The 27,678-nt window shown below is 26.0% G+C and overlaps 1 protein-coding gene across 1 annotated transcript in view; it reads left to right on the forward strand.

Annotated features, from left to right (window-relative positions):
- Nucleotides 1-561: 561 nt before the first annotated feature.
- LOC100211734 (uncharacterized) overlaps nt 562-27,678 on the forward strand; it is a 39,640-nt gene continuing 12,523 nt past the window's right edge. Inside the window, exons 1-3 of the mRNA XM_065807198.1 lie at nt 562-1,954; nt 14,465-14,626; nt 15,654-15,994. Of these exons, the coding sequence (XP_065663270.1) occupies nt 1,291-1,954; nt 14,465-14,626; nt 15,654-15,994 (1,167 nt within the window). The 5' untranslated portion in view covers nt 562-1,290. The remainder of the gene's footprint in view (nt 1,955-14,464; nt 14,627-15,653; nt 15,995-27,678) is intronic.

Here is a 27,678-nt window from a genome sequence, read left to right on the forward strand (position 1 = left end):
ATGTTTTGGTACCTCTTATTCTACAATTAGTTTTAGTTCTAATATGTATAAGTTGTATCACGAGCGTATTTGCTAGCTGCTAAACATGCGAGATAAACATCCATCTAGATATACTGTCGATTAAACATTTGCATCTATAACATATTTTTATGTAGCATATTCAAACCACTGCAAACTCTGTCACGTAACTACATTTATTAACTGTTGATGTCTTTAATTTTATGCCACATTCATCATTTTTATTCGGAATACAAAATATATATGCAATCCAAAATAATTTCTTGAAACTGAATAACCAAAACAAACACAATTTCGAAAAGAAACGCAGTTATATGCAACTTAACCATAGCGAAAAACAGTGAATACTATTTGATGCACTCTAAAATAGGCTACGTTAGAGTTACGTTATAAGAAAACGTTTCCACCCTCGATAAATAATATGACTATGGCTTGACGAGTAGTACATTCGTTTAACAAAATAGTAAACAAATAGTACGCTATTAATAGCGTACTATTTGTTTACTATTTTGAATAGTATTTTGAAACGAAGAGCAAAATTTTGCTATTCGTTTCAATGAAAAAACTATTCGCCGGTGCTTAGTGTAAGCACAAAAATTAATTGGTCGTTCTCAAACAATTTTAACAATCAAAGAAATAAAAATTAATTAAGTTGATACATTTCACTGTAAGTGTTTCCATCCCACTGACAATAGTGTCAATTATCAACTCTTTCAAAAATTAAACGATGAAACAAATAAACAGGAAAACACATTTTTTAACTTTCAAAAATGCGATATCCTTTTTTTCAAGATTTAACAAATTTTAACAACGTTTAAGTTTTTTTTAAAGAAAAAAGAAAAAAAGAGAAAAAGAAAAAAGCTGTTACGAAAATTGAAATCAACTCATTTTGTCAAAACTGTCGCTTTATTAAAACTTTTTTTAGCTGTTTAACATATATTAAAAATATATTTATTATTTGATCGCATTGTTTTGTGTAATAACATTGTAAATATTTTTTTTGAATACATATGTACATGCGTATTTATATTGCTGTGCAACAATCTTATAAAAGATTGCTACACAATTGAAATATTATTAATAATATAAAACTAATTACTAATATAAACTTGTGTACAGAATTATTAATATACTAATATGTACTAATATTCAGAAGCAACTGATGTTTAACAATATGTTATGGGTGTTCTATAAAATATTGAGGGTAATATTAGATGTTAAAAACAAATTTCAATATTTTAATTACATCATTTAATAATTTACATTGCCACAATGTCAGCATACCAGAAATTATTAAGTCATCCAGAAATGGATTCTGTAAGTGACATCACTTTAGCAACAAATGTCGAATTCAGTGGAGGACCATTGCCTCAAAACTTAAAATCTGAAGTAAATTCAAAATGGAAAAATTTTAATTCTACTCGAAGAGTTGAAAAAACAAATATTCACAGAAAAGGCCCTGCTCCTATAGAAGATGCAGATGCCTTAAAAAAAAGCGTTTCCAAAGCCACTTATGGAACACTAGATTCTGATGTAGAAGATTTAGAGTTTGAAGATAATCGGAACTCTCAATTAGTAGAAGACCCTTATAGAAAAGTCAAAAGTAAAACTAATGATAAAGGTGACTCACTTGCTAGTTGTAGAGCATTAGTTGTTTATTTTTCAAAATTAGCTAAGTCCAAAGATGATAATGAAACAATTGATTTAAACTTTGTTGACTCTTTACTACAAAATGGTGCTGATATTAATTTTTCTGATAAACATGGACAAACAATTTTGCATGAAATTGCTCGTGGTTGGCATCCAGATGTTGCAAAATTTGCTATTCAACATGGTGCAGATGTAAATAAAGCTGATAAAACTGGTCGTACTGTTTTACATTTAGCAGCTGCTGTAGATTATGATGACATGGTTGAATTTCTTGTGTGTAATGGGGGTAAGTTATAAATATATATTTTGTTAAAAAACTTTATATTTTTAAAGTAGATACAGTAATATATTTGCTCTATAACTCTGAAACACAAAGTTTGATAAATAAGGCCACTGTGCAAAGAAACAGGTATGGTTAACATGATACTACCATATTTATATATATATATATATATATATATATATATATATATATATATATATATGTATGTATGTATGTATGTATGTATGTATAGTGCACATATATATTTTTTGTTTATTTAAAGCAGGTTATTATATACGTACACACTAGGGTGGAACGGTTTAGACAATTTTTAAAATTAGATTTGCTTATTTAAAATTTTTTTGTTTGTCTGTATTTCTAATCGTTGTCTTTTAATATAATAATAGTTATAGTAATAAAAAATAACTTTGCTTTTTTCTCTTTTTTTTTTAAACTAGTTTCTAGGTTCTTCCAGGAATCAAGATTTTTGTTGAATCCTAATATTAATTTTTTTTTTCTAAATTCTTGTTTTATAAATATTTATTTTATTATGTGAAAATTTTTATGAAAAAGAATTGTAAAATTGTACGTAAAATTATGTAGAAAGCAGTTTTTTAACAAACAAAAAAAGTATTTTATTTTTTATAGTTTTAGGGTAGAATGGGGCATATTAGGACAGTAGGGCATAATGAGATAGTTATACCTGAAACCTTTTATCTCAGCTGAAATTTTTTTTTTAATAAAACATTTTAATTTATTGTGTTTAACTAATTTAAAAATAATTTGATTTTAAAAAGTGAGTCAATGAAAAAAGTGATGAATGAGGCTTTAAAGTAAAAAAAAAAAAGGTTTAGCATAGTCATCAAGTTTTAGACCCCTTCATCACTTTTATGAGGCGAATTCCAGAATCAAAGAAGGATTAACACATGTTTTATTGTTATTTTGATAGCAGCAAAAAATGTGTCTTTTTAAATAATAATATAATATTATTCCTTGAGTTCTTTATAATAATATGTAAAATGTTCAATTTAATATTTATATTTAGTTTTATATAAATACTGAAAATTTTTTTTTCAATTTAAATACTTGGTGTGAAACCTATAATACACACATTTTATGTCATATATTTTTGTTGTGCAAACATATGCACAGAAGAATATTTATGTTTAGCTATTTATAAAGTATATGTCTGCTGGACACCAGACCAAGAATAACTAGAATGTATATGCTATGTCTTTTTTGTGTTCTGCATATGTATGATGCATATCCAATAGAACAAAATATATCATAAATGCCGGTGGCTATTTATAATCAATAGATTTGACATGACAATAGACATTAAAAATTACGTGTCACATATCCCTTGTTTATTCTATTGCATGGTGAGGCACATTAAAATAATTATTACAATAAGCTTGGGATAATGAATATTCGATGAAAATTTCAGAGTGTTAGATCCAAAAATGGCAAAAATAATTTTGCTCAAAAGTGACATTAAATTTAGAAATATATATATTTTAAATCAAAAATTTATTTTCTAAAATTTATTTATTGTATTGTAAAAATGTCTGGTGTTATTTAGCCATATTGAAATCAATGATTTATTTGATCTACTTTGGAGTTAAATTTTTAAAATCCTTTGTGCTATTTAAAGGGTAAAAAATATACTTAGATAGATATTTTAAAATCATTATTGTTTATTTTCAAAAAATAGCGTAGACATTTCACTTTTGATAAGTTACATTTAAATAAAACTTCTTGTCAATGTCAAAAAGATTGGGTATTTAAAATTTATTTTAATATATGAATCAAATGGTTTTTTTAAAATGTTTTTAATTAGTTAAAACATTTTAAAAATCATTTAAACATTCGAACAAAATAAAGAACAGATATTAAAAAGGTTTTTTGAGTTAATCTAGTTATTGTTAATCTATACTATTTTTTGTTGTTGTTGCAATATATTGATTTTCAGTCAATTTTCTTAATTCGCTCCTGATATGGTTTTCCTTCCTTTTTTTTAGTTTCAAATGGGCAGGGTTGAATAAAGATTTTAATAATAATTGAACTCAGATTTTTCTACTAGTCCTAAACTTTGAACCCACTAAACATAGTTTAAGTTTGAAATAGATTTTTACTAATGTTCTGAAATGTCCTAAAATATCTCGATAGACTGAATTTTTTTCAAAGATGTTCTGAAATGTCCTGGAATTGTTATTTTTTAAAATAAAGTTCAAAAATTACTAAAAATATTGGAGTCTCTGTTACAACAATTATAACACTCTGTTATAACTGTTACCAGTTATAACAAAGTGTTATAACAGATTGTTATAACACTTTGTTATAACTGTTACCACATAATGGTGGTTCTAACATAGAGGGCAATTGTTACAACAATAACCTTAGCCCTAGAGATTCTTGATACATCAAAGGTTTCAATTAAGTGCGGCATACTGGTCTTCTCCATAAAATCACTTTATATGGAGTATCTAAGTAAATTTTTGAGATAATTAAATCATTCTTTTCTAACCATAGTATCAAAGTCATCCTCAAAGGTCAACACTCTTCTTCATTTCCAATAACTTCTAGGGTACAACAAGGTTTTATCCTTGGTTCTATATTATTTATCATCTTTATTAATAAATATATCCTGACAATATTACATCTAAAGTGGGTTTATTTGCTAATGGCACAACTATATACTCCTGTCTTGACAAAAAACCATCACTTTTTGATTGCTTAATACAGGCAGTCAATTTTTAATCTGATTTCTTTTATGTAACAGCTTGGGGCTTGGAATGACTTGTTGGTTTTAAGTCCAGTAGAATTCACTTATTTTTAAACTCAGTTATTTAACCAATTGTTGCAATACTGTTGATACTCCAATATAAATGCATGACAGTTCTCTAACTAAGACATCTACTTTACGTCTTCTCTAAAGATCATTCACTACTGACCTTTCATGGAAGCTATATATACAATCCAAAGGTAGAGAATGGAATTGGAAAGTTAGTCATTCCAATTCCATTCTCTACCTTTCTACAAATCTCTTATTGGTCCCTGCATACTTTACTGTTGTCATGTTTGGGCTGGTTCTTTTAAAGGTACCCTTTTTCTTCTTAACAAAGTCTAATAATATGTTGTAAGTGTAGTTAAACCAGCTGTTTCTGTCAAACTTGGACCACTATCTCATTGTTTAAGGTTGCATCTTATTCTCTTTTTTACAAAAACAATCATGGTTGCTGCTTAAATAAGTTATCATCATCGGTTGATGGAACAAGATTCCATCAACCAAAACTCATTTTTTGCTTGAATCATCATTCAGCAAAGTTACATCCTATTATTGTATTTGCCCATCATGGTTTAAAAGCCTTTATTCATCTTTTCTTATTTTTATTATTTTTTTATTCATCTTTTCTATTTTCTTTTTCCTTGCACATTAATGATATGGAGATCTCTCCCCTCTTCAAGTTTTCTTGACTCATACAATTTTCAATTTTCTAATTTTTCTGTCAACTTTTTTCTTGTTTTTTAATAGTTTTTTTCTGGTAACTCATAACTTTAACAGTAGTTGCTTGCAGCTTTGTTTGGAGTGAATCAGTTAAAAAAAAATGTCTAACCTTCTCCTATGGAGTATTTTTTTTTTTTAATATTGTTTAATTACTTATGTGCACCTGCAATAAGCTAGTCTTTTATAGAAAATGTATAATGAAAATATAATTCTTGCAATGTCTGAACTTGCATTTATAAGATTTATGAAGAATTTTTTTTTTAACACTAGTTAGAAGTTGTTAATGGATTGTGTGGTATTTATTTTTTAACATTATTGCATCAGAGCCAAAGGCGGAGCAGCAATCAAACATCATTTACAAAAACTTTTTTTTAAACATTTTCAATATTCAACAATATTTCAATTATGATGCTAGCTTTCCTATTTGTGAAGAGACTTCAACAAAAATAAAAAGTCCAAAAAAACTTGAATTCTCTTTGGCTTACTAAAGTATTTAAATATCAAAAAATCAAAAATAAATTACACTAGTTATAATATTTAAAAATTAAATCAACCAATCATTAAGTGCACAGAAATTTACAGATCAATTTATAAAAAATTTTTATTAAAAGAATTATTTAAATAAATTATCTGTTTTATTAAAGTTATGTGTAATATTCGGACTTTTCAACAAAGCTAGTGCTCAAACTAAGAAGACTTTTTGAATTGATTTTAATAGCATTTTCCTTTAATTTATTTTAAAGATCTTTGCTTTAGTTTTTCATGATATTAATTATTATTACATTTGCTTGCAAAAAGAGTCTGGGGAATCTCGCTCATTTAAATCTAAAAGGTTTTATCTTCTTCTTTTTTTATTTTGCTATAGATGAAGTTACTTGTGAACTATATCACTATCACTGCATCAATAGGCTGCTGTAGCGAAGTGGTTGACACACTTGCCTGAGAAGCAAGAGATCTGTGGTTTAACGCCACCTCTGGACAAGTTTTATAAAATCGGTAAAGAAGGAGTGGTGAACTTCCTTTCAAATGCTCTTCCGCGGTGCTTTGTGATAAGACCGTAAGGACTTCTTGGGGCACCTAGAATAAATAACAATAATAAAAGAAAAAGTTAAAATAATGCAATGCTGCTTTAATATTGTGTACAAAATATATATTAATCTTTTGTAACACATAAGTGTAAGTGCATATCAGTTGTTTTGTAAAATATGACTTGATCAGAACACTTTTTATAAATAGATGAAAATCCTGAGCATTCTGGTCCCAATTCAGAAGAGCTTATAATCATAATGTTAAACTAATACTTAGTTAGAGTAGGTGAGACTCTTTAGCTATAGTGAAGGAAACTTACCAAGTAAAAGGAAACTCTGATGTAAAACCCTCAATTTAATTATAGGTATGTGTGGAGGAAACTTGTAAATCCTAAAAAGTAATCGTTTTAGTGAAAGTAGATAATTAAAAATACTCAGTATTGATCTGCAAAACAGGTAAGTGTCAGAAAGAACATCCAGCTATAAAAAGTTGCATTAGCTCTTTTATAATGCCATATTTAAATAAGAACATAGAGTTATGAAAACTTGTCTTGTCAACAACACAAATATAGAACTATGAACAGTAAACATTAAAAAAGAAAAAAGTTACATTTACTAATTGCATATACATTAAGTGGTTTTATATTTTCAATTTTACAGCTATGTTAACCTCATATTTGTATAAGAGGTAAACCTAACTGTAGAGTATCTAATTAAGTGATATTATTATGGATTTTGTCATAAGTATTTTGTAGTCAAGCTAAATCTTCATTTATTGCACCATCATTGCAGAAAGAAAATGTATTAAATGTGAAAAGTCTGAGAAAGAAGAAGGTATGCTCTTGTATTGCTTTGTTAAACATTAGGCAAAACCAGCTGTATACAAAGCTTAATTGTATGAACAGATATTAGGTGAGATGCTAGATATAGAAAAATGTTCACAGTTCTAAAGCAAATGGTTAGGAAAAAAATAGACATGTCTGTATTTTTGGTTGCATTAAAAAGCTAGATGGGAAAAATACTTTATAAAAAGTAGCTAAATGAAGAGTTTAATTGTAGTACATAAAGTTAATAGTTTAATGTTGCTGATAAATCGTAGAAAAGCAAAATCAGCTGTTCAGAGGGCAAATACACTGATGGTCAATATGCTGATACAGATGACAAGCTTTAGGGGATGTAGAATTTTTGCAATATAATTATATAGAAATAAAATAACTTCTGGAATTAAAATGAAATAAAATAACTCCTAAATAATTGGAACAAAGATTAAATGGTAAAGATTATTTCAAAGAGGTACTTAATCTAATCCTCCTTAACCTAAACCTCGTTAATCCTCGTTAAACTGTTAAATAATAAGTATTAAGAAACTTATTTTTTAATACCGCAAAACTTGCAAAAAATGGTTAAATAATTTGCCAGTAAAATTTTCCAGCTGTTACAAAGATTTGTTTGCTAACTATTGATTTGGTTTTAATAATAATTATATTCTACTATTTAGTCCTTAGTTTATTCTACTTTTTACTAGTTAGTTTAAGGAAATATTACAAACACCTATTTGTATATCACAAAGGAATTATTTGTAAATATCATTGGCTTGAAGTGAAAATATAAATCCAGAATATATTGTAGCTTGTCATAAATAACAACCAAGAGCTGTGCTGTTGAAACCTCACGTTTTAGCAACTGATGTAGGTTCTGACTGCAACAAACCTGGTGCAAGATGCTTTTTCATAAAAGAATTGTACCAATCTTTACCATAAAATCTTTTAGTTTATTAAATTTATGTCTTAAAAAGTTTTAAAGCTTTTAAAGATTTTTTAATTATTTTTATTATTATCTTGTTTTATTTTTTATTAAAAAAAAGCCGCTATAATAGCCATGATATCTTTTATTGCAACATGTCTTTTTTCTGAATCAAATCTTTTGCTTTTATTAATGTGAAAAAATCAAAATACTTTAGAATTTCTCTTGATTCAACCCCCAATATATCACACAGATCAACTTTCTGTAATTCTAAGATACATTGATGTAATAGAGTCAATAGAAAGATTTTTTATTTTAATAATATTGGGGATCAATTAAACACCACTATATATTTTCTTGAATAAAATATTTTTAGCACAAATTTGTTCTGTCAAGTGAAAATAGTGCAAATAATTACCATCAATAATTTTTGAATAAATTGTTTAAATGTTGGGAGAAGTTACATTTTTATAGAGATTTTATAACAAACTTTTTAAAATGTAACCTTCTTAAAAAAAATCATGTTAAAAAAGTCTGAAAAAGAGCTTTGTTTTTAATTTTGGCTCAAAAAATGCTTTTTTTTTTTTTAACTTTTCTGGTCTTTTATATCAACTTTTTTACTTTTTTATCAATTCATTTTTTGAATTACACTTATAATTGTTAATCTAAACTAAAATCTGAATAAAGAAGTTTGACCAATGCAAAATTGCTGAGTTGTGGTAGCAGTTATTATTGCCGTGTATAAAAATGTTACAACAGCAATCAAAACAAAAGATGAAAAAAGTTGTAATTTTAAAGTAAAGATGCGCATTATTGTTTCAGAAGCTCTCTATAAAGCTCAGTATTGTTTAGCAACAAAAGTTGTTTTGTGCAGATGATTTATGCTTGATTGCAGAGACAGAAGAAGAATTAGTACTATGATTTCAGTTTTAGAAAGATAAATATGAAAAAATTTGAAAAAAAAAAACATGACAAATCTTATGCGTTGTAAAGTCAAGAAAGAGCAAGTAGAAATTACTAGAAAGTGCTTATATGGAGTTAAAACAAATGCTATTGTGTGTACAGTTTGTAATCAATTGTTTCACAAGAGATGGTTGGTTTTGAGTATAGAAAATGTGTTTTTGCTGAATATCAAGTCAAAAAGAGAATAAAATAAGCAGTGGAAAGACAGAGTATGTTGGTAAGTTTTGTTATCTTGAAAATACAGTTGGATCAGCTGGTGGATCAGAAAAAACTATAAGGAAAAGGTATGTCTAGACCAAGTTTATAGATTTATCTCCACTTAAAACAGCACAAAATGCATCTTTCATGATTAAAAGAAATATGCTTATGATCATGAATAAGCAGGCAATAAATCAAGGATGCTTAAATAATGATGATGATGATTATGACGATGACAACAATGATGATGATAATATGTAAAAGAACAGTTAAATTACTTAAAAAGCTACTAATTTTGTTTAATATGTTCGTATAAAAATTAATGTTTCTATTTTTTAATTTTATTTGAATTTGTTCTATTTCTAAGTAGGGATGGCAATCCCGGAATCCAGAAATCCTGGGATTCAGGATTCTGGGATCGCCATCCCTACCATGGTCGTAGCACTTTGTCGACAAGATGCAACTTTAATTTCTTCTGACAATGCATAAAAGTTTATGTTGACAAAAATAAATGAACAATAATCTGAAATCAGAAAACAATCGTATAATGCTTTAAGTCACCAAATTTAAGAGTGGAGAACACCATTAAGGAGTTTAGTATATCTTCATGGCCAGGTTACTTTATAAAAAATTCCAGAAGTTTTTCTACCAAATACAAGTATCAAAAATAAAAAAATTATGATAAACCTTATAAAGTATTTATACTCGGCAAATATAATAACAGCAGCAGACTTAAGTAGAATAATGTCAAAACAATCAAAATGAACAAACTAAATGAAGCGATGGAAAAAAGATTGGCAGCAATACGAACACAAAATATTAAGGTAAAAAATAACTTATAAAATTAAAAAAGAAATACTGTTATTTGAAAGTAGTAGCTTATAATTAGATCACCTTAAAAAAATTATGATTATATATTATCTATACGGCCAACAAGTATGAATTCCAAAAAAGCATTCTCACTTTTTATGTTCAAAAAATCAAATATGATTAAGCGATGAAATGATTGACACTTTTTTTAGGGTAGTATTTTCAAAAACAAATATAAGTCATGTATATTCATGCGTGTTCATACTATTTTTAGTTATTATTCTTATTTATACTGTGTTATCATTTTAAAGTATTGTTTTATAATTTAAATTACTTAGGTTCATTAACGAATGAAGTACTTTATTTATATCATAGTTAAATTAATCACTTTTAAGTATTTGATAAGTACTTAAAACGTTAGTTCTTCTTATATTTCTCTTTCTACAATTGTGTTTTTTTCTATTCAATCTTGGGATATACCGGGATTTTCTGGGGACAACTTTTTCAATCTCAAAGTCCCGGGATTGAAAATTTCCGGGATTTTTGCCATCCCTATTTATAAGTAAGTTTATTTTATGTCATTAAAATTTGTAACATTGATGTATCATTTTAAGATTTATTTATTCAATAAACCAAAAAAAGTTAAATTAACCATAATAACATAATATGGTAAACATTCTTTGTCTATCAGAGCATTTGTGAATGGAACTAGAGTCTTGTGTGCATAGCGAATTAGTTCAAAAAACTACAACTTCGAACACCTTTATCGACTTTTCTTAATTTAAGACAAAATCAATTTTAAAAAATTCTGAGAACAATTTTATTCTTACTTATTGACATGATTTTCACTTAATATTTAAAATATTTTCTTAATTATAATTACTACAACTATTATCATTAACTTCTTGATTGTTTATTTTTTATTATTATTATCAAAGTATGATTTTTAAATGTTTACTTAGTTATGTTCTATGTGCGTATGCTTATTATTAATCATATTATATTTAAAAACTGACGTCACTCCTTTGATCAGAATTCTGTTTGAGTGGTGCCATCCTTATCAATCATTTAGTTATTATTATTAAATACTTATAATTAATTTACTATATTACTATACTATAATTAATTTATTATATTATTTTATATTATTTTTTTTTTTATATACATACTTTTTTTTTTTATTAAGCAATTATTTTTACTTACTACAATCAACAGAGTTATGAAAATTTTATTATTATTATATTTATTATTATTATAATATTATTGTATGATTTAAAAAGAAAAATAAATATCTTGTTGTTGTTGTTGTTGTTGTTGTTGTTGTTGTTGTTGTTGCTGTTGTTGTTGTTGTTGTTATTTTGTCAGCACGCATGTATGAAAAATGCAAGTTTTGTAAGTGAAATGTGTACAGTGTATTTCTACTACAAAAACTCATAATATCATTATTTTTAAACTTGGATGGTGGTACCCCCTGTCCTGGCAAAGTTGAGCAGAAATATTGCTGAATAAACGTGTTTTATTGCAAAAAAAACAATATTTGCTGTATATAAAAAAAAAGAAAAAAGGTCAACATTGTCGAAACGATTTAGAATAGCCCCTGACACACTATATATATATATATATATATATATATATATATATATATATATATATATATATATATATATATATATATATATATATATATATATATATATATATATATATATATATATATATATATATATTTATATATATATATATATATATATATATATATATTAGAACAGTTCAAAAAATTTTTTTTTTAATTATTAAGTGGCTAGATGTTTAAATGTTGTTAATTGATGAAAAAAAGTAAATCATTAAAGTTTCAAAACATTATTCCAATATTTAGTAACAGCTCAATTAAGTTTACTTTTCAATGGGGTCCTAAAATAAAAAAAAAAGTTCTTTAAAAGTAGGTCAACCTGGTACTCAAAAGAAGCAAAATAATATATAAATTTCAAAAATAATTATTGTTTTATAAAATATAAATTAAAAAATTTTTATTTTTATTAAAACTTGTAAAAATGTACTTTTTTTGTTTCTAATTGAAAAACCATAGTTTTTGTGCAATTAAATCTAAAATAATAATTGTAGTATGAAATTATCATGTTCATACTACAATTTTAAAAATTAAATTAAAAAAAAAAAAAAATACAAAATTATATAGAAATCTCTATATAATTTTGCTACTTTTAAGACCCAACACATGACATACTTTTGAAAAAACTTCTTTTTTCAAAATAATAAGGACCTGTTATAAAATAAAGTTAATTGAGCTGTCCCTAAAACACATTATTTAAGTTTGCAATTTTGAACTAATTTTCCTGACCACAAACCACATCAAATCAAAGGGTAGCTCAAATAAAGTTCAAAAATTATTTTTTTTATATACAATTTTGTAATGGTCTAATATATATATAGTATGTATATTATATAATATATTATATATATATAAATATATAAACTCAAGACTCAAAAACCCCTCTTAAGATAGGATGAAGACTAATTGGATGGTAGTTAGGAAGTCAGATTAAGTGCTTATCAAAGTCTTGTTTTCCAGCAGGCTGGAAAGCAAGACTCTGATAAGCACTTGTTAAATAATTTTGAAAGTATAGGCAGCAGTTCTGGAGAACATTTTTGTAAGACTATAACAGGTATATTGTTCGGACCACAAGCTGTAGAAGAGTCTAAGCAGGAAGTTACTCTAGATACTGAAGCTGGAGTGATATGAATGTCAAGCAATGGATCAACCTGTTTGTCGGCTATATCAGGTAGGATGTGATTGGTGGAATCAAGAGATAAGATTGATGAAAAGTTCTTAGCAAACAATTCAGCTTTATCTTTAGGCGAGGTAACAAAATCTGAACCATGCAAGAGAAAAGGAATGATAGATTTGCCCTTATTATAGACTGTTAAAGATTCTCCAGTAGTCTCTGGAGCCTAATTTTTAAAATAAAATACAAGATTTTGTATGTATAAATGTATGTATGTCTGTATGTATGTATGTATGTATGTATGTATGTATGTATGTATGTATGTATGTATGTATGTATGTATGTATGTATGTATGTATGTATGTATGTATGTATGTATGTATGTATGTATGTATGTATGTATGTATGTATGTATGTATGTATGTATGTATGTATGTATGTATGTATGTATGTATGTATGTATGTATGTATGTATGTATGTATGTATGTATGTATGCATGCATGTATGTATGTATGAATGTATGTATATAAGTACAAAGTTCAAGACTTTATATAAGTATATATATAAGTACAAGTTTAAGACAACAAGAATTAATGTTCAAGATTGAGACAAACATTCTTTTTTTTTCAAGATTAGTCTACAAGACACTGGGCAAATGCTAAAGAGGCATTTAACTTTTTTTGATTTAAAGTGAATTTTATTTTTTGTGAAAATCAATACCGTGCACTCCACTAAGACATTAATGTTCAATAGCAAATCTGAATAGTGCATTCCAATAAGGCTAACAAACAATGTCTAATTATATAATAGAATTGTCAAATTAAAACTGTCCATTAAAGCACACAGTAGCCGTTAGTTATAACACAAGTTGGAAAAAAATATTTTCCAATTTTAAATACAATCTTGTTTCACCAAACAAGACTATATAGCCACCCAATCAAAATCAACTTATTATAAATATAAAATCACTTCACAAAAACTGTGGTGCAATAAACTGCAATGACAATAAAAGTTCTAAAAGTAATAGATGTTTTTATTAGGGCATATTTGAGGCAGTTGGTTAGCAGTATTTAAGTATCAAAGAAAAGTATAAACAAAATTTTTCCAATAAAACTTGTGATAAAATGTTGTGATGGGATGTAAGTTTTATTTTGTTTAATTTAATGTTTCACCTCACTATTATCAAAAATAAAAATTTGAGTCTAAGGTGTGTTCTTGATGACAAACAAGGTTTGCAGTTAATGTATTTAATTTATAAAGAAATAAGTTTTTAAATAATTAAATATAATTTTTTTAGTATGAATGCTATAATGTTTGTTTGTTTACTGTTTAGACAGTACACAGTGTACATTTGTACACTGTGTACATTTGTACACTGTGTACATTTTTTTTTACTAATTGTAACAAATAAAAATTACTGTAGCATTAATTAATTTCTATTCTTTAAATGATTATAAATTTTTGCAATAAAACATTAAAAATTAAAAAAAAAATTAGTTATAGCTATAGTCATTTAATTCAGTTAATAAATTTTTTTTATAGCAAATTTGGGAGCAAAAACTTATGGTGAGCTTCAGACACCTATGCATTATGCAGCTAAGAACAATGCTGCAGCTTCATTAAAGACAATGCTGAGACTTGGTGCCTTCATTAATGATAGAGACTATAAACGAAGAACTCCTTTATTTGTCGCTGCAGAAACTGGTATACTATTTATAAAAAGTTGTATTCTAAACTAACTTTTTGTTATTTAAAGTATGAAAATACTTATGTTTCACTTATAGCAAATTATTGCCTTTAACTCCTTGTCAAAAGTAACACTGACAAACTTTTTTTGTTCTAGCCTTTAATATTTAAAGTTAAAACCTTCCAAGATTGTCTAACAATCTTTTGGCATGGAAATTTGCGGTGTGCTCAAACTTTTGAGATCTTATATACAAGAGTTCTTTAGTCATTATTAGAAATTTAAATTTTCTCTTTTCAGATGTGTTAGGTTTCATTTAAGGCATTTTTTCCTTACCAACAGCTTTATATTGCTTTTAAATTCACAGACATTCAGTATGTTTTTTGCAGCAAAGAAATTTATAAAATTGCAGGATATCTATATTTACAATACTCCAAAGCAAGCAGAATTTTTTTTACAGCATTACAAGGTCCATCTTTCCTATTGCTTTTTACATTGTTAGAAACTGTCTTACTTTTTACATTGTTAGAAGCTGTCTTTAGCACAACCAAGTCTTGATTGGCTTTATTTGTTAAACTTTAACTGAAGTAACAAACAATATGCATCTAGTTACATGACCAATATTTAGCAAGTGCTTTGTAGGCAAGGAAGTTAAAGAAGTTTCAAAGAAGTTGATAGGCCTTCTTGTAGCATTACCTTTCTATCACTTTTTTGTTGCTTTGTTTTTTTTGTTTGCGTTTTTAGGCATATGTGTACATAATTTTAAACATAATCACTAAAATTGTAACTAATTGGTTTCTAGCTTAATCAGTTGTTACAATACTTCAATACACAATTTTACATGGAAATTCATATTAGTTCCTATGAACCATAGTACATCATTGCCTCTTTTTTGTGTGTAATGCCAATGAGTGTTTATGTATATATATATTATGTACTACACATAAGTATGTATGAAGTATGTATAATATGTGCTTAAGGTTCTTAAATATTATTCACTCTACTAATATTACAAATATTTCTGATGCTTATAATATTTTTTCATAGCTCGTGCCGATGCTGCACGCTTTCTTATTGAACAAGGAGCTCCGGCTGGTGTTTATGATTCAAGTGGAACACCCTGTTTATCCTTAATGATAGAAAAAATGCCCCAAATAGCAATGGAAGCTATAGAACAGTTTCACTTTCTTGATAGAGCATTTCGAAAGCACTACTATTATTTAAGTTATTTAGAACGAGATCCTCAATATCTGTCTGAACCAATACCAAAAAGTAAGAGAGAACAAAAGGAATTGAAAGAGAAATTAAAAGATGAAAAAAGAATATTAAAAGACCAAGGAAAAAAAATGCCCAAAAAAGAAAAGACTTATGCTAAAACACCTTTAGAGGTAGAAAAAATTAAATTTTTTTAAATTTTTTTTATAAATCATCATAATAAGAATAAAAAAAATGCCCAAAAAAGAAAAGACTTATGCTAAAACACCTTTAGAGGTAGAAAAATTTAAATTTTTTTATAAATCATCATAATAAGAATAATTTGCAAAACAATGAATTATTAAACTCAAAAGTGTTATAACAACCATCATGTAATGACACCAACTGTTTTTTTCCAATAATCACTACACATTTAAAAAAATTATTCTTATTTGATGCCTGTATGCTGAGAAAAATATTTGCAATATATGTCCTAAATCTTCATGAATGATGAATGAATGATGCTTTTTTAACTTAATAAAGTTTACTATTAAAAAGTAAACATATTCTAATAAATTTAAAAGAGTATTTAAATAATATTTTTTAATATTGTTATTTTTATTTATATTATGCCTTAATATTCTTAAGTTGTTAAATTTTGTGTTCATTTTAATTATTTCAGCAAAACATGTGAAGTAATAATTATTTATAGCTTAGTATTAAGTAATAATAATTATTTTCAATTATAATTATTTTAATAACAAGTAACAATTATGTTACTTGTTATTAAAATAATTATATTAACAAATAATTATTAATTATTATAACAATGAAACATTAGTAATCAAAAAAATAACACTAGCATTTATATTTTTGCTTTATAAAAAACATTTGCTTGCTTTAAAATATATTCAATATTATCAGTATTATTCATTAATAATATTTGTTTCTCTTCAACATTTTTTATAACTATAGCTTCACTATGCGAAGACTAAAATTTAAATTTTTAAATAATAGTAAAGTAGCCATAAATATGCAAACACACCATAAATATGTAAGTGAACCATAAATATGTAAGCGAACCATAATTTAATAGTAAAATATATAAATACATTCAAAACTAAATGAATCGCTATGCAAAAAGAACTTTTTTAACTTTAATATTTTTTATTTTAAATTATAGTAAAATACTTAAAAATGGTAAATAAACTGTAAATAAATAATAAAACATTTTAATTTGTTAATTTTCTAGTGAAAAAATCCAAGAGAACAGCAGATAATTAATATATATATATATATATATATATATATATATATATATATATATATATATATATATATATATATAAACTTTAGAGCACTATGCTTGCTATGAATAAGTTAATACCTTGCTTAGATTTGGCTCTAAGTAAATGTGTGTTTTTTTAATTGAATAAATAGATTGTCTATAACTGAGCCTACAGTATTTTCATATTTTATTTTTTTACAGTTTTTAGGTTCAAAGCTGAAGCTGACTTTGCTTCTATCAACATAAAGTTTAAAAGGTCAACATACCTTATTTTAAAAAAGCTAAAAAATTTTCTTCATTTCTTATGCATTTAGAATGTACTTTTGGCCAACAAGATTTACTTTTGTAATAATCGTTTCTTGAGTAATGATTATTGAGAAGTAAATTTTTATTTTGTAGAGAATTTAAATAGTTAAATATTAAAGTGTTGTTGGTTTATTGCAATAAATTTAAGTGTCAGCTTATAAAAACATAAATTAAGTTTCTGGGTTTAGAAACTAAAAAAAATGCTATAAAATAAAAGGCAATACAAAACTGGAGAAAGTTACAGAGTAGCAAGTTTTGGTATTAGTTAACTGGTTGCTATCTTATTTAAAAATTAAGTTTGAAAAATCAACACAAATAAACCGCTTTAAAGATGCTATTTTTTTGTAGGTTTACAAAGAAATGCGTCATTAAAAATAAGAGAACGTAAATTTAAACTTCTCAGCGGAAAGTTTTAGTTTTGTTTACGTTTATTATTTTAATTTTTTTATATTAATTTTTTTTTAGGCTAAAATTTTAATTGTTTTTTTTAAACTTAAACACAAAAATATCTAAAATTTTTTTGTCTATCTACACCCAAATATCTACACCCAAATAAGTTGCTACCATGTCTATCTACACCCAAATAAGTTGCTACCATGTTTTTTTTTAATTTTTCATTTACACAAGTTTATCTAATATTATGGTTTTTATGTAAAACTACCCATTTTTACAGTACCCAAACATGTCTAAAAATTTATAAAAATTAAAAAATAAGTTATTTACGTTTTTATTATACATAAAAATACGTGGGAAAATGTTTTACATTAACACTCATTTTAAAAATTCATTTTGTCTATTATGGAGGTTGCCCTTGTGATTTATTTAAAACAGATTCAAACATCTATAGAGAATTGATTCAATTTTTTTACTGCATAGGTTGTTTTAACTTCAAGCCAATCTTTTTATAGTTATAAGCGTATTTCATGTTTTTTATAAACTATATTGTTGGTAGTTGATCCACGATTGCCTTACATATATGATAAATCGATTTGCAACTGAAAATAATAAATTACAAACACGCAAAATTAAATATCAAAGGAAACCTCAATTCTAAATTAGATAATCTATTTGACATATCTACTTGTTGCTGTTCATTGGACATGTCATGTAACAATGTTTATGTTAGGTGCAAATATAAAGAGCTTATATATGAGACTAGCATTTAAAAATGGGATCCAAGCTGCTATTTCAGATGTCTTTGGCAAATACATCACTCAAACAAAAGATAAAACCTCAGGTATTTTTATTTTATACTTTTTTGTAAATGATATGGAAAAATTTAATTTAAACTTTTAATTCATTATATATATATATATATATATATATATATATATATATATATATATATATATATATATATATATATATATATATATAATTTTTTAATAATTAATTTTAATGTCTTTTATAACTGTGGTAAAATATGTTAACTTTTTATTTAAAGAACATAATGAATGGCAACCTAGAGAACTCAAGCCGATTGTAACATTCAGAAATTTTCAACATATGCAATAAAGCCGGTCAGATACAGATGTTCTTCAAATCTCAGCGCAGCTCTTAGAAAAGTCTTCACAATATCAAGATCTATTCTCTCTCTCTCTTTCTCTCTCTATATTTATGAGTAAAAGTTCCAGGTAACAAAAGAAAAACTATTCAAACTAAGATGAGTAAATATATTTATTAGTTAAATTTTAACAAATATTTAAAATTTTTCTCTGTGTTAGAGAAAAATTTAATACCCGAGCTCTTTCATGTGAAGTTATTATTTAAAAAAAATGATATTTGTAAAGAATGCCAATGTCTTCAGTCTCAAAATAAAGTATATATTAAAAAAATAGTGATAAATTACTTATTCCAGCTAAACTTAGAGCTCCAGAGCTCCTTAGAGTGAATTCGTTATCATCCAATGATTATTCACTATTGTTTAGGTCTTGCTTCAAAGTTACCTGCTCCATATGAGGAAATTCGTTTCAATGAAAAAAACAAATTCTGGATTTGTCATTTTACCAAGACAAAGGCGTTTGAGAGACTACAAACATTATATCCAACCACAAAAAGGTTTTAACCATGAAATTGTAAACGAACTGAGTTTAATGGAAAAAGATTTTTCTGATCAAGAACGGGTTGTTACACTTTTATTAGATGAAATGAAAATTCAAGAAAATTTGGTATGGGATAAATATTCCCGTGATCTTATAGGATTTGTTGACCTTGGTGATACAACTATACAACTTTGAATAAGGCTGATGAAATTGCAACACATGTTCTTGTTTTTCTTGTAAGAGGTATTGTAAACCCTTTTAAATATAGTTTTGCAAACTTTGCTACAACAAATATTCAAGCTGTTTAGTTCTTCCCCTTATTTTGAAAAGTTGTCTGTATTTTTGAACTTACATGCAATCTAAAAGTAATTGCTACTACAAATGATGGTGCCTTGTGTAATCGTAAATTTTTTTCTATGCATTTTTATATGACAGAAATACAAGATAAAAATAAAAATGTTAGATTTACTTATCGCATCAAAAATAAATTTGCTGAATGAATGTAAAAATGAATGTAAGATTAGCAGCTCAAGTAATCAGTTCATCTGTTAGCATTGCTTTGTAAACATTTGGTCCAGCTGAAGTCTCTAGAATTGCTGAGTATTGTCAAATGTTCAATAATATTTTTAATTGTGTCAATGTAAAAAATATTTTAGATTGCACTAGATAGCAAAATGAGTCATTTTATTTGATAAGTGATGAAAGACTAACATGGTTGACTGAAGTTTTTTAAAAATATTTTGAAGATTAGAAATTGTCTATAGATCAAAGACCTGGAAATTTCACTAAGGCTGATTGAGGGAATATGTTTTTATCTTGGCAAACATATAAAGATAACAATATCACTGTCCATTTAGTTGTTGATTTGTTTAATACCTTTTAAATATCGGTGTTCAATATGTTTAAATTGAATGGCTTTGTCAAGATTCGTTAGAAAACTATTTTGGCCTACAGCGAGCCATAGGAAGAAGAAAAGATATTTGGCATAATGACAATACAATAAGAAACCAATGTACCTTCAAACTAATAGTAGGAACTAATAGTCTTGATAATGATCCTGATCCAAAAGCTTTTACCAAAGAAAAATTACCACACCGAAATTGGAACAAAAAATTAGAAATGTACCGGAAATCTGGCTGGATTTTGTGACTTTTAGGTTATTCTGGTTCCGGTTGGAATTATAATATTCCAGGCCGAAATGCCGGAATTTATTTTTTAATTAATTTATTTAAGACATGTGACACAGACTGTGTAAATTAAATTAAAAAATTATTGTCCTACACGGCAATAAAGATCTATAGGTAAACCTCGGTAAAAAATACAAAATTCTGAACAAATACAATGTAATTTTAGGTTAAGCTACAGATATGTGGTCTAAAATAATTTTATTTTTTTGCGTGTTGCACTCTCGTTAATGGAGGGTTTTTAAACATTAGAAATTTTAATTGAAATAATAAAAGAAAAAGATTGCTGCCCTATGCCAAATCCTTAGTCAATGTAGCAGCACTTCCTTGTAGAAGCAGGCTATAAGATAGTTGATGTAGCAACACTCCCTTGTACCAGCAGGCTATAAGATAATGGATGTAGTAGCTCTCCTTTGTAGCAGCACTCCCTTGTAACAGCAGGCTATAAGATAGTTGATGTATGTAGCCAACATATATTCTGTTTATATTAAAAAGTCTCCACATGAAAGCGCAACAAGCGATAAAATAAATTTATTTTAGACCACATATCTGTAGCTTTATCTAATTTTATTTGCAGTAATCATTTATGTAAAGATTTCTAAAAGTTTTAGAATATTGTGGTGCAAAAAGAGTTGTTATCTGATTTTGGGAACAAGTAAGCTCTTTTTTCATCAAAAATGTTACCTGCTTCTGACAATAGTCTCATTTTTGATGCTTCTTAACTTTTAAATAGTTAAAAAGTATAGGATGCCTAATACAGTAAATATTTCATATGTATATATATATATATATATATATATATATATATATATATATATATATATATATATTTATATATATATATATATATATATATATATATATATATATATATATAAATATATATATATATATAAATATATATATATATATAAATATATATATATATATAAATATATATATATATATATATATATATATATATATATATATATATATATATATAAATATATATATATATATATATATATATGTATATATATATATATATATATATATATATATATATATATATATATATATATATATATATATATATATATATTATAGGTTATAAATATATATTATGTAGCCACAATGCTGAGGCGCAGCTTTCACTTTCAATCTTGAAGGTAAAAAACTACTTAAATATAAATCTTTTGAAAAGTAAAATAAAACCTCAACATCTTGAAGCAATTCTAGTGTCATCTTGCTGCAGTAGATATTTTTACTCAAAATTTTTGTTGAATTTCTGAATGCTATTTCTACTATTCTAAATAGTGAAAGAACATCTGATGATATAGACTAAAGACTACCTTGATTTTTTAAATTAATAAATTTTCTATTAGTTTCATGATGCTCTTCAAATTTATTTTCGACAATTTTTCCAGCCAACAAAGTTAAAAGTGTTTCTTGACCAAATCTACTTTGCCAAATTTTTGAATAATGTATCTTTCGATAAAAGATACTAATTACATACCCTCCCAAATATTCAATTAATGCTTTTTCTTTTTCTGTAAACTGAATTGCATTGTCAAAAACTAAAATTGAGGTTTGTTTTTAGACTTCATTAAGTGAGCTAAAATATGTTAAGCAAGGTCATATTAAACAAGAGTTGAGGTTTTATCTGTAAGATTTTTCAAAAATGCTTTCTGACCTGCAACTTTGTAAAACATTAGATAAAAAATTTCCACGTCACCATTAAAATTTTCAATAAGATCTTTTATTAAGTTGAATAAATGCATTTGCATCATCTGCTGAGAATATATATTTTGAAAGTTCATCTCTAATACGCGGAGGGTAGCAAAGATCATTTTTAAGAATGTTTTAAAAACAAAAGTTTTTAACTCATCTACAGAACACATTTAACATTAGTTAATGGATCTATTGGCTGTGTTAGAGAGCCACTATTTGAGAAGACAAGTTGTTATGTGATGCTTGAGCCCTTTTTCTGACTTACGTTTTTTAACACACTGCTGGCAATTAAAACTGATTAAAGAATTTCCATTCTCAATTTCACAGATCATCAACATCACTTCGAAACTTATTGTTTTTGAAAATTATATCTGAGTCTAAATCTAATATGAGATGATCAATGGGTTGTTCGTCTGCTGATTTTGCCATTTTTTCAGATTTTTGCCCAATTGGCCAGACTATCAGTTATTATGACTGTTGTATCTGTGATATCTGCTATATCTGTTATTATGACTATATCTACCATATGTTGACATAATAACATTCTAATAGATAAGTGTAAATTAGACAAAATTAAAAATAATCTCATAAAAAGATGGTTCAGAAAGGAGGGCACACTTATTTTGGATTGGTTTGAATGAAAAGATACAAATACTAAAATCTACTCAAAAACAAAGTCTGAAGTAAAAAAAATTCATAACCTAAACTTAAAGAATATTACAGCCAGGAGAGCATCAGTGCTATTCTTTAAGATAATAGGGTATCAAACACTGGTTGGAGAAGTGATTTGGTAGTTAATCTATAGAGATGGTAGGAAGAAAACTGCACACAGTAGATTGAAGCCTTAATCAAAATGAAATCTCTCTAAAAACCCTTTTTTTAAAACTGAATGGAAAACAATATAAAGCAATAAATTTTTTTGGAAAAATTGGGATAAAATGCTCTAAAGAAATTCATAGTAAACCTCAAGTACAGTTTGAGGCAGTTCAAGCTTCAATAAATTGAAATTTTGCAAACTGGATATCTCTTATTGACACTGTTTATAAATCTTGGTTATCAATCTTATTGACACTGCTTATCAATCTTATTGATACTTGCTCATATTGAAAAAGAGTCACAGGCTAAAAAAGAGTTATCTGATGTTTACATCCTCATTAAAAGAAAATAAATCCTGTTATTCAGGACCTATCCTCTCATTTCCAGAGTGATGAGAGGTAAAATTAGTTTCTGAGATTTCTAATATTCAATATGGGTTCAAAGCCAGATATAAATCTATACTTACAAAACTGCTTAGCCAAAAAATGAGTTGCTGGATTATCTTAAAAGATTATTCATTATTTGATAAAGTATTTGGTTAGCTTTCTGGTTACATTCTTGAAACAAATAATTTGTTTTAGTTTTATTTTCTTTTTTCAATGACTTATTAAATTAATAATGGTTAATTGTTTGATAAATGTTATAATAACTTGTGTATCAAAAATAAATCAAGTATTTATACTTTAAGTATCAAGTTTTTGCTTCATAAAACAAAATGATAAGCCCTATTGTTAACTTTTCAGAAATTTTTCAGAGTTTTTTCTTGGTTTCTTTGTTGTTTTCTTTAATGAAATTTAATAATAAAAAATGTAAAACTTTTAAATTTTGATCAATAATTCACAAGTCAATATATAACAAAATAACTTTTCATTTTTATTTTTAATATATATATATATATATATATATATATATATATATATATATATATATATATATATATATATATATATATATATATATATATAACACTTATCTAATTTTTTCTTTCTTCTACACAGTGTTTCTCCATAAGTAGGTTCATCAGGAAGAATCTTCTTCCTGATGAGCCTACTGATGGAGACTGTGTAGAAGAAAGAAAAAATTTGATAAATGTTTTTATTAATTTATTATTGCTCTGTTCTTTAAGAACATTGAGCACTCTCTTTATAGAATACACTAGCATAATTTATATATTTGTGTGTGTGTGTATATATATATATATATATATATATATATATATATATATATATATATATTTATATATATATATATATATATATATATATATATATATATATATATATATATATATATATAGTTTGTTGCATTTGGGAAGCACGGAAGGAAAAAAAGTGATTCTTACACCAACACATATGTCACTTTTAATTACTTTTGACATTCGTCCATCATTTGCGTGTTGGACGAAAGTCAAAACCATTAATTTAATTACAAATTATTTGTTTTTTAAAAAAACACAAAAACATATTTAATTGACCAGAATGTTTTTAAAAACATTCTGAATGTTTTTAAACATTCTTAATGTTTTTAACAATATAAACAATGTTTTTATTTTTATTTTTTTTAATAAAATGTTTTTATTTTTAATTTTTTTAATAAAATGTTTTTATTTTAATTTTTTTTACTGTAAATCATGCGCAGAGTGTTGCTACATCGACTATCTTATAGCCTGACTCGCAAGGGAGTGCTGCTACCTCGACTGACAAATAGCCTGACTCACAAGGGAGTGCTGCTATATCAACTGACCAATAGCCTAAATGGTAAGGGAGTGCTGCTACATCGACTGACAAATAGCCTGACCCGCAAGGGAGTGCTGCTACATCATCTGAGGGTTCGGTTGGGGCAGGCAGTCTATCAGTTAATGAAAAAAAAAATACTGGTCTTGCATTTTAATTTTTACTTTTTGTCAACAAAATATCGAAAAAACTTTCGGACAACATATAAGAGTTCTATATATATATATATATATATATATATATATATATATATATATATATATATATATATATATATATATATATATATATATATATATATATATATATATATATATATATATAAATGCATCTTTCAGTTTCTTTGCCTTATTAAATTTGAAATTGATTAAAAATTAAAAATTTACATAATGAAATTGTATGGTACAGTAAAGTAAAGATATGTTATTTTAACTTGGTTTTAGATTGTTGAATGGGGACTTGAATTTTAAGGACTGCATTTTTATGTATCAAGTTTTATAAATATTTAAAGTAGACATGGAGTGTAATAAATCAACTGGCAACTGCCATTGTAGAATTACATTTAAATCAGAGAGAACTTTTTGGCAACAAGAAGCAGTCTGTGCTTCACATGTTTTAAAAAATTCTAGAAATTCAGAACAGCAGGATATAGTAATTGCAAATAAATTTGTAATTTGATTGACGTTTATGTTAGCTAGGGTGCTGAGGTATGGAATCATTATGTCTGTGATTTGATGATATATTGGATACTGCAAATTAAAGAAGTTTATAATGAAGTAAAAAGATTGAGAGATCAACATTTAAATCTTGGTATCATATCGTTTTATATCTGATAGTCAATTTTTATTTATATTTCAGTCCTTGATTTGTTGAAATCAAGGCAACAATATAGGTTAAACAAGCCAAGTTTATACTAGTTTATGAAATTTTTTTTTTTTTTTTTTTTTTTTACTACAATCAAGAAGTTTCTCAATTTTTTTTTCCTAATTTATATTTGTTTGTGCCACTCTCTCTAAATCCTACACTCCACAACTTTTATAGTATAAAAGTTGTGTAGTGTGGGATTGAGAGAGAGGATATTTTTAAATCATTAAATGATTTATATAACTTATATATAAACCATTTAATGATTTAAATATAAAGTCCTTAAAAGTAAAATAAAAATAAAAAAGTAAATAAAGTAATGATCTTAAATATAAAAAGTTCAAGCATAAACTAAACTTTATGTTTAGTTTATGCTTCAAATTTTGTGAATTTTGTGTACAATAAAACTTTATGACCAAGAAGTTTCAAACTCCTCTTAAGCTTTTAGTAAGTGAGCTAAGCAACACTAACATCAATGAACTTTAAAAAACCTAAATTATTTATTTCCAAATCTACTCTATTAAACTGAAAAAAAAAGTTGAAATGTTAAAATTTATTTCTTTTTTAATGAAAAAATATTTTTAATTCTTTTTTTTTTTTATGTTGTTGAGAATTTTGAGATTTACTTAAATATATATTAATCAAATAGTTTTTTAAAAAAGTTTTTAAAAAAAGTTAATTAAATTTGAAAAAAAATTTATTTCCCTCATATTTGGGGAGAATATACAAATTGACTGGTAATTAAGAATATTCTTAAATAAAATAACAATAATAACAATTAAAAGAACAACCAATTATTCAAGAAAATACTTTTATTTAAGTGGCCATGTTGAGTCTTTAAGAGTTTTTAGAGGTTAAGTTGAATTGTCACTTGTGATGCACTTTTTAGTTAAATAAAACTCAGTGTCTTTTATATATTGCATTTGAATTGCATATTTGACCGAGTCAAACTTGGATTTTGAATGTTCTCACTGATACCATTCACTATTTTGACTTGCTTCAAAACATTACAGCACTTTTTACTCTTGCTGTTATTGTTAGTCGCGGGGTAAAGCATAAGTGGCGATGACGTTTGTCTGACGTTAATGAATTAAAATAAATTTATAGGTTTTCCAAAGTTTATTTGCGTTTCATTACGTTTTACTTATATTTTGGTAATAAGCTTTTGGGGCCAAAAAATTCACTTAGCTTCAGGCCCCACAAATGATTAATCCGCGTCTGATGTAAGAGTCAACCGTTGCCCATTCATTTTATTAAACTTCAAATATTATCAATATTCATTTAAGTAAACTTCAAGTAATATCAATAGTAAAGAATTCAGTTTATTATACTTCAAATATTATCAATAGTGAAAAAAGAGCAAGTAAAAACGAACAGCATGGTTTTGTAAAAGGTAAAAGTTGCAGTACAAACCTATTGGAAACAATGCTTCTGCATGCTTCTGGAAACTTCTGGAAACTTCTGGATACGTCCTTTAATTATTAAAAAACTTCCGTGACGTTGACACGGAGCAGACTTAAGATAATGCAACAAACCAAAAGAGTTGCACTTGTTTTGTCCGCTGCAAAATTTCACTTGTCAACGAAATTCTGCCTGTGTGCAGTCACCTGTCAGCTGATTGCTCATGTCATGGCATACTATGATTCCAGACTCCTGAACTGTTTGCTGTGGTAGTATAGTTTGTTTCGTTTTTAAGACATAAAATTAGGAACACTTTTTAGCATTGTTCGATGTTGGTTGCAAATGTTTTGTCCAATACTGTATATATATATATATATATATATATATAGTTCTATAGTTTGTTGCATTTGGGAAGCACGGAAGGAAAAAAGTGATTCTTATGCCAACACATACATCACTTTTAATTGCTTTTTACTTTCGTCCAACATTTGCGTGTTGGACAAAAGTCAAAACCATTAATTTAATTACAAA

The sequence above is a fragment of the Hydra vulgaris genome, chromosome 10 (assembly GCF_038396675.1).
Source record: "Hydra vulgaris chromosome 10, alternate assembly HydraT2T_AEP".
NCBI classification, from domain to species: Eukaryota; Metazoa; Cnidaria; class Hydrozoa; order Anthoathecata; family Hydridae; genus Hydra; species Hydra vulgaris.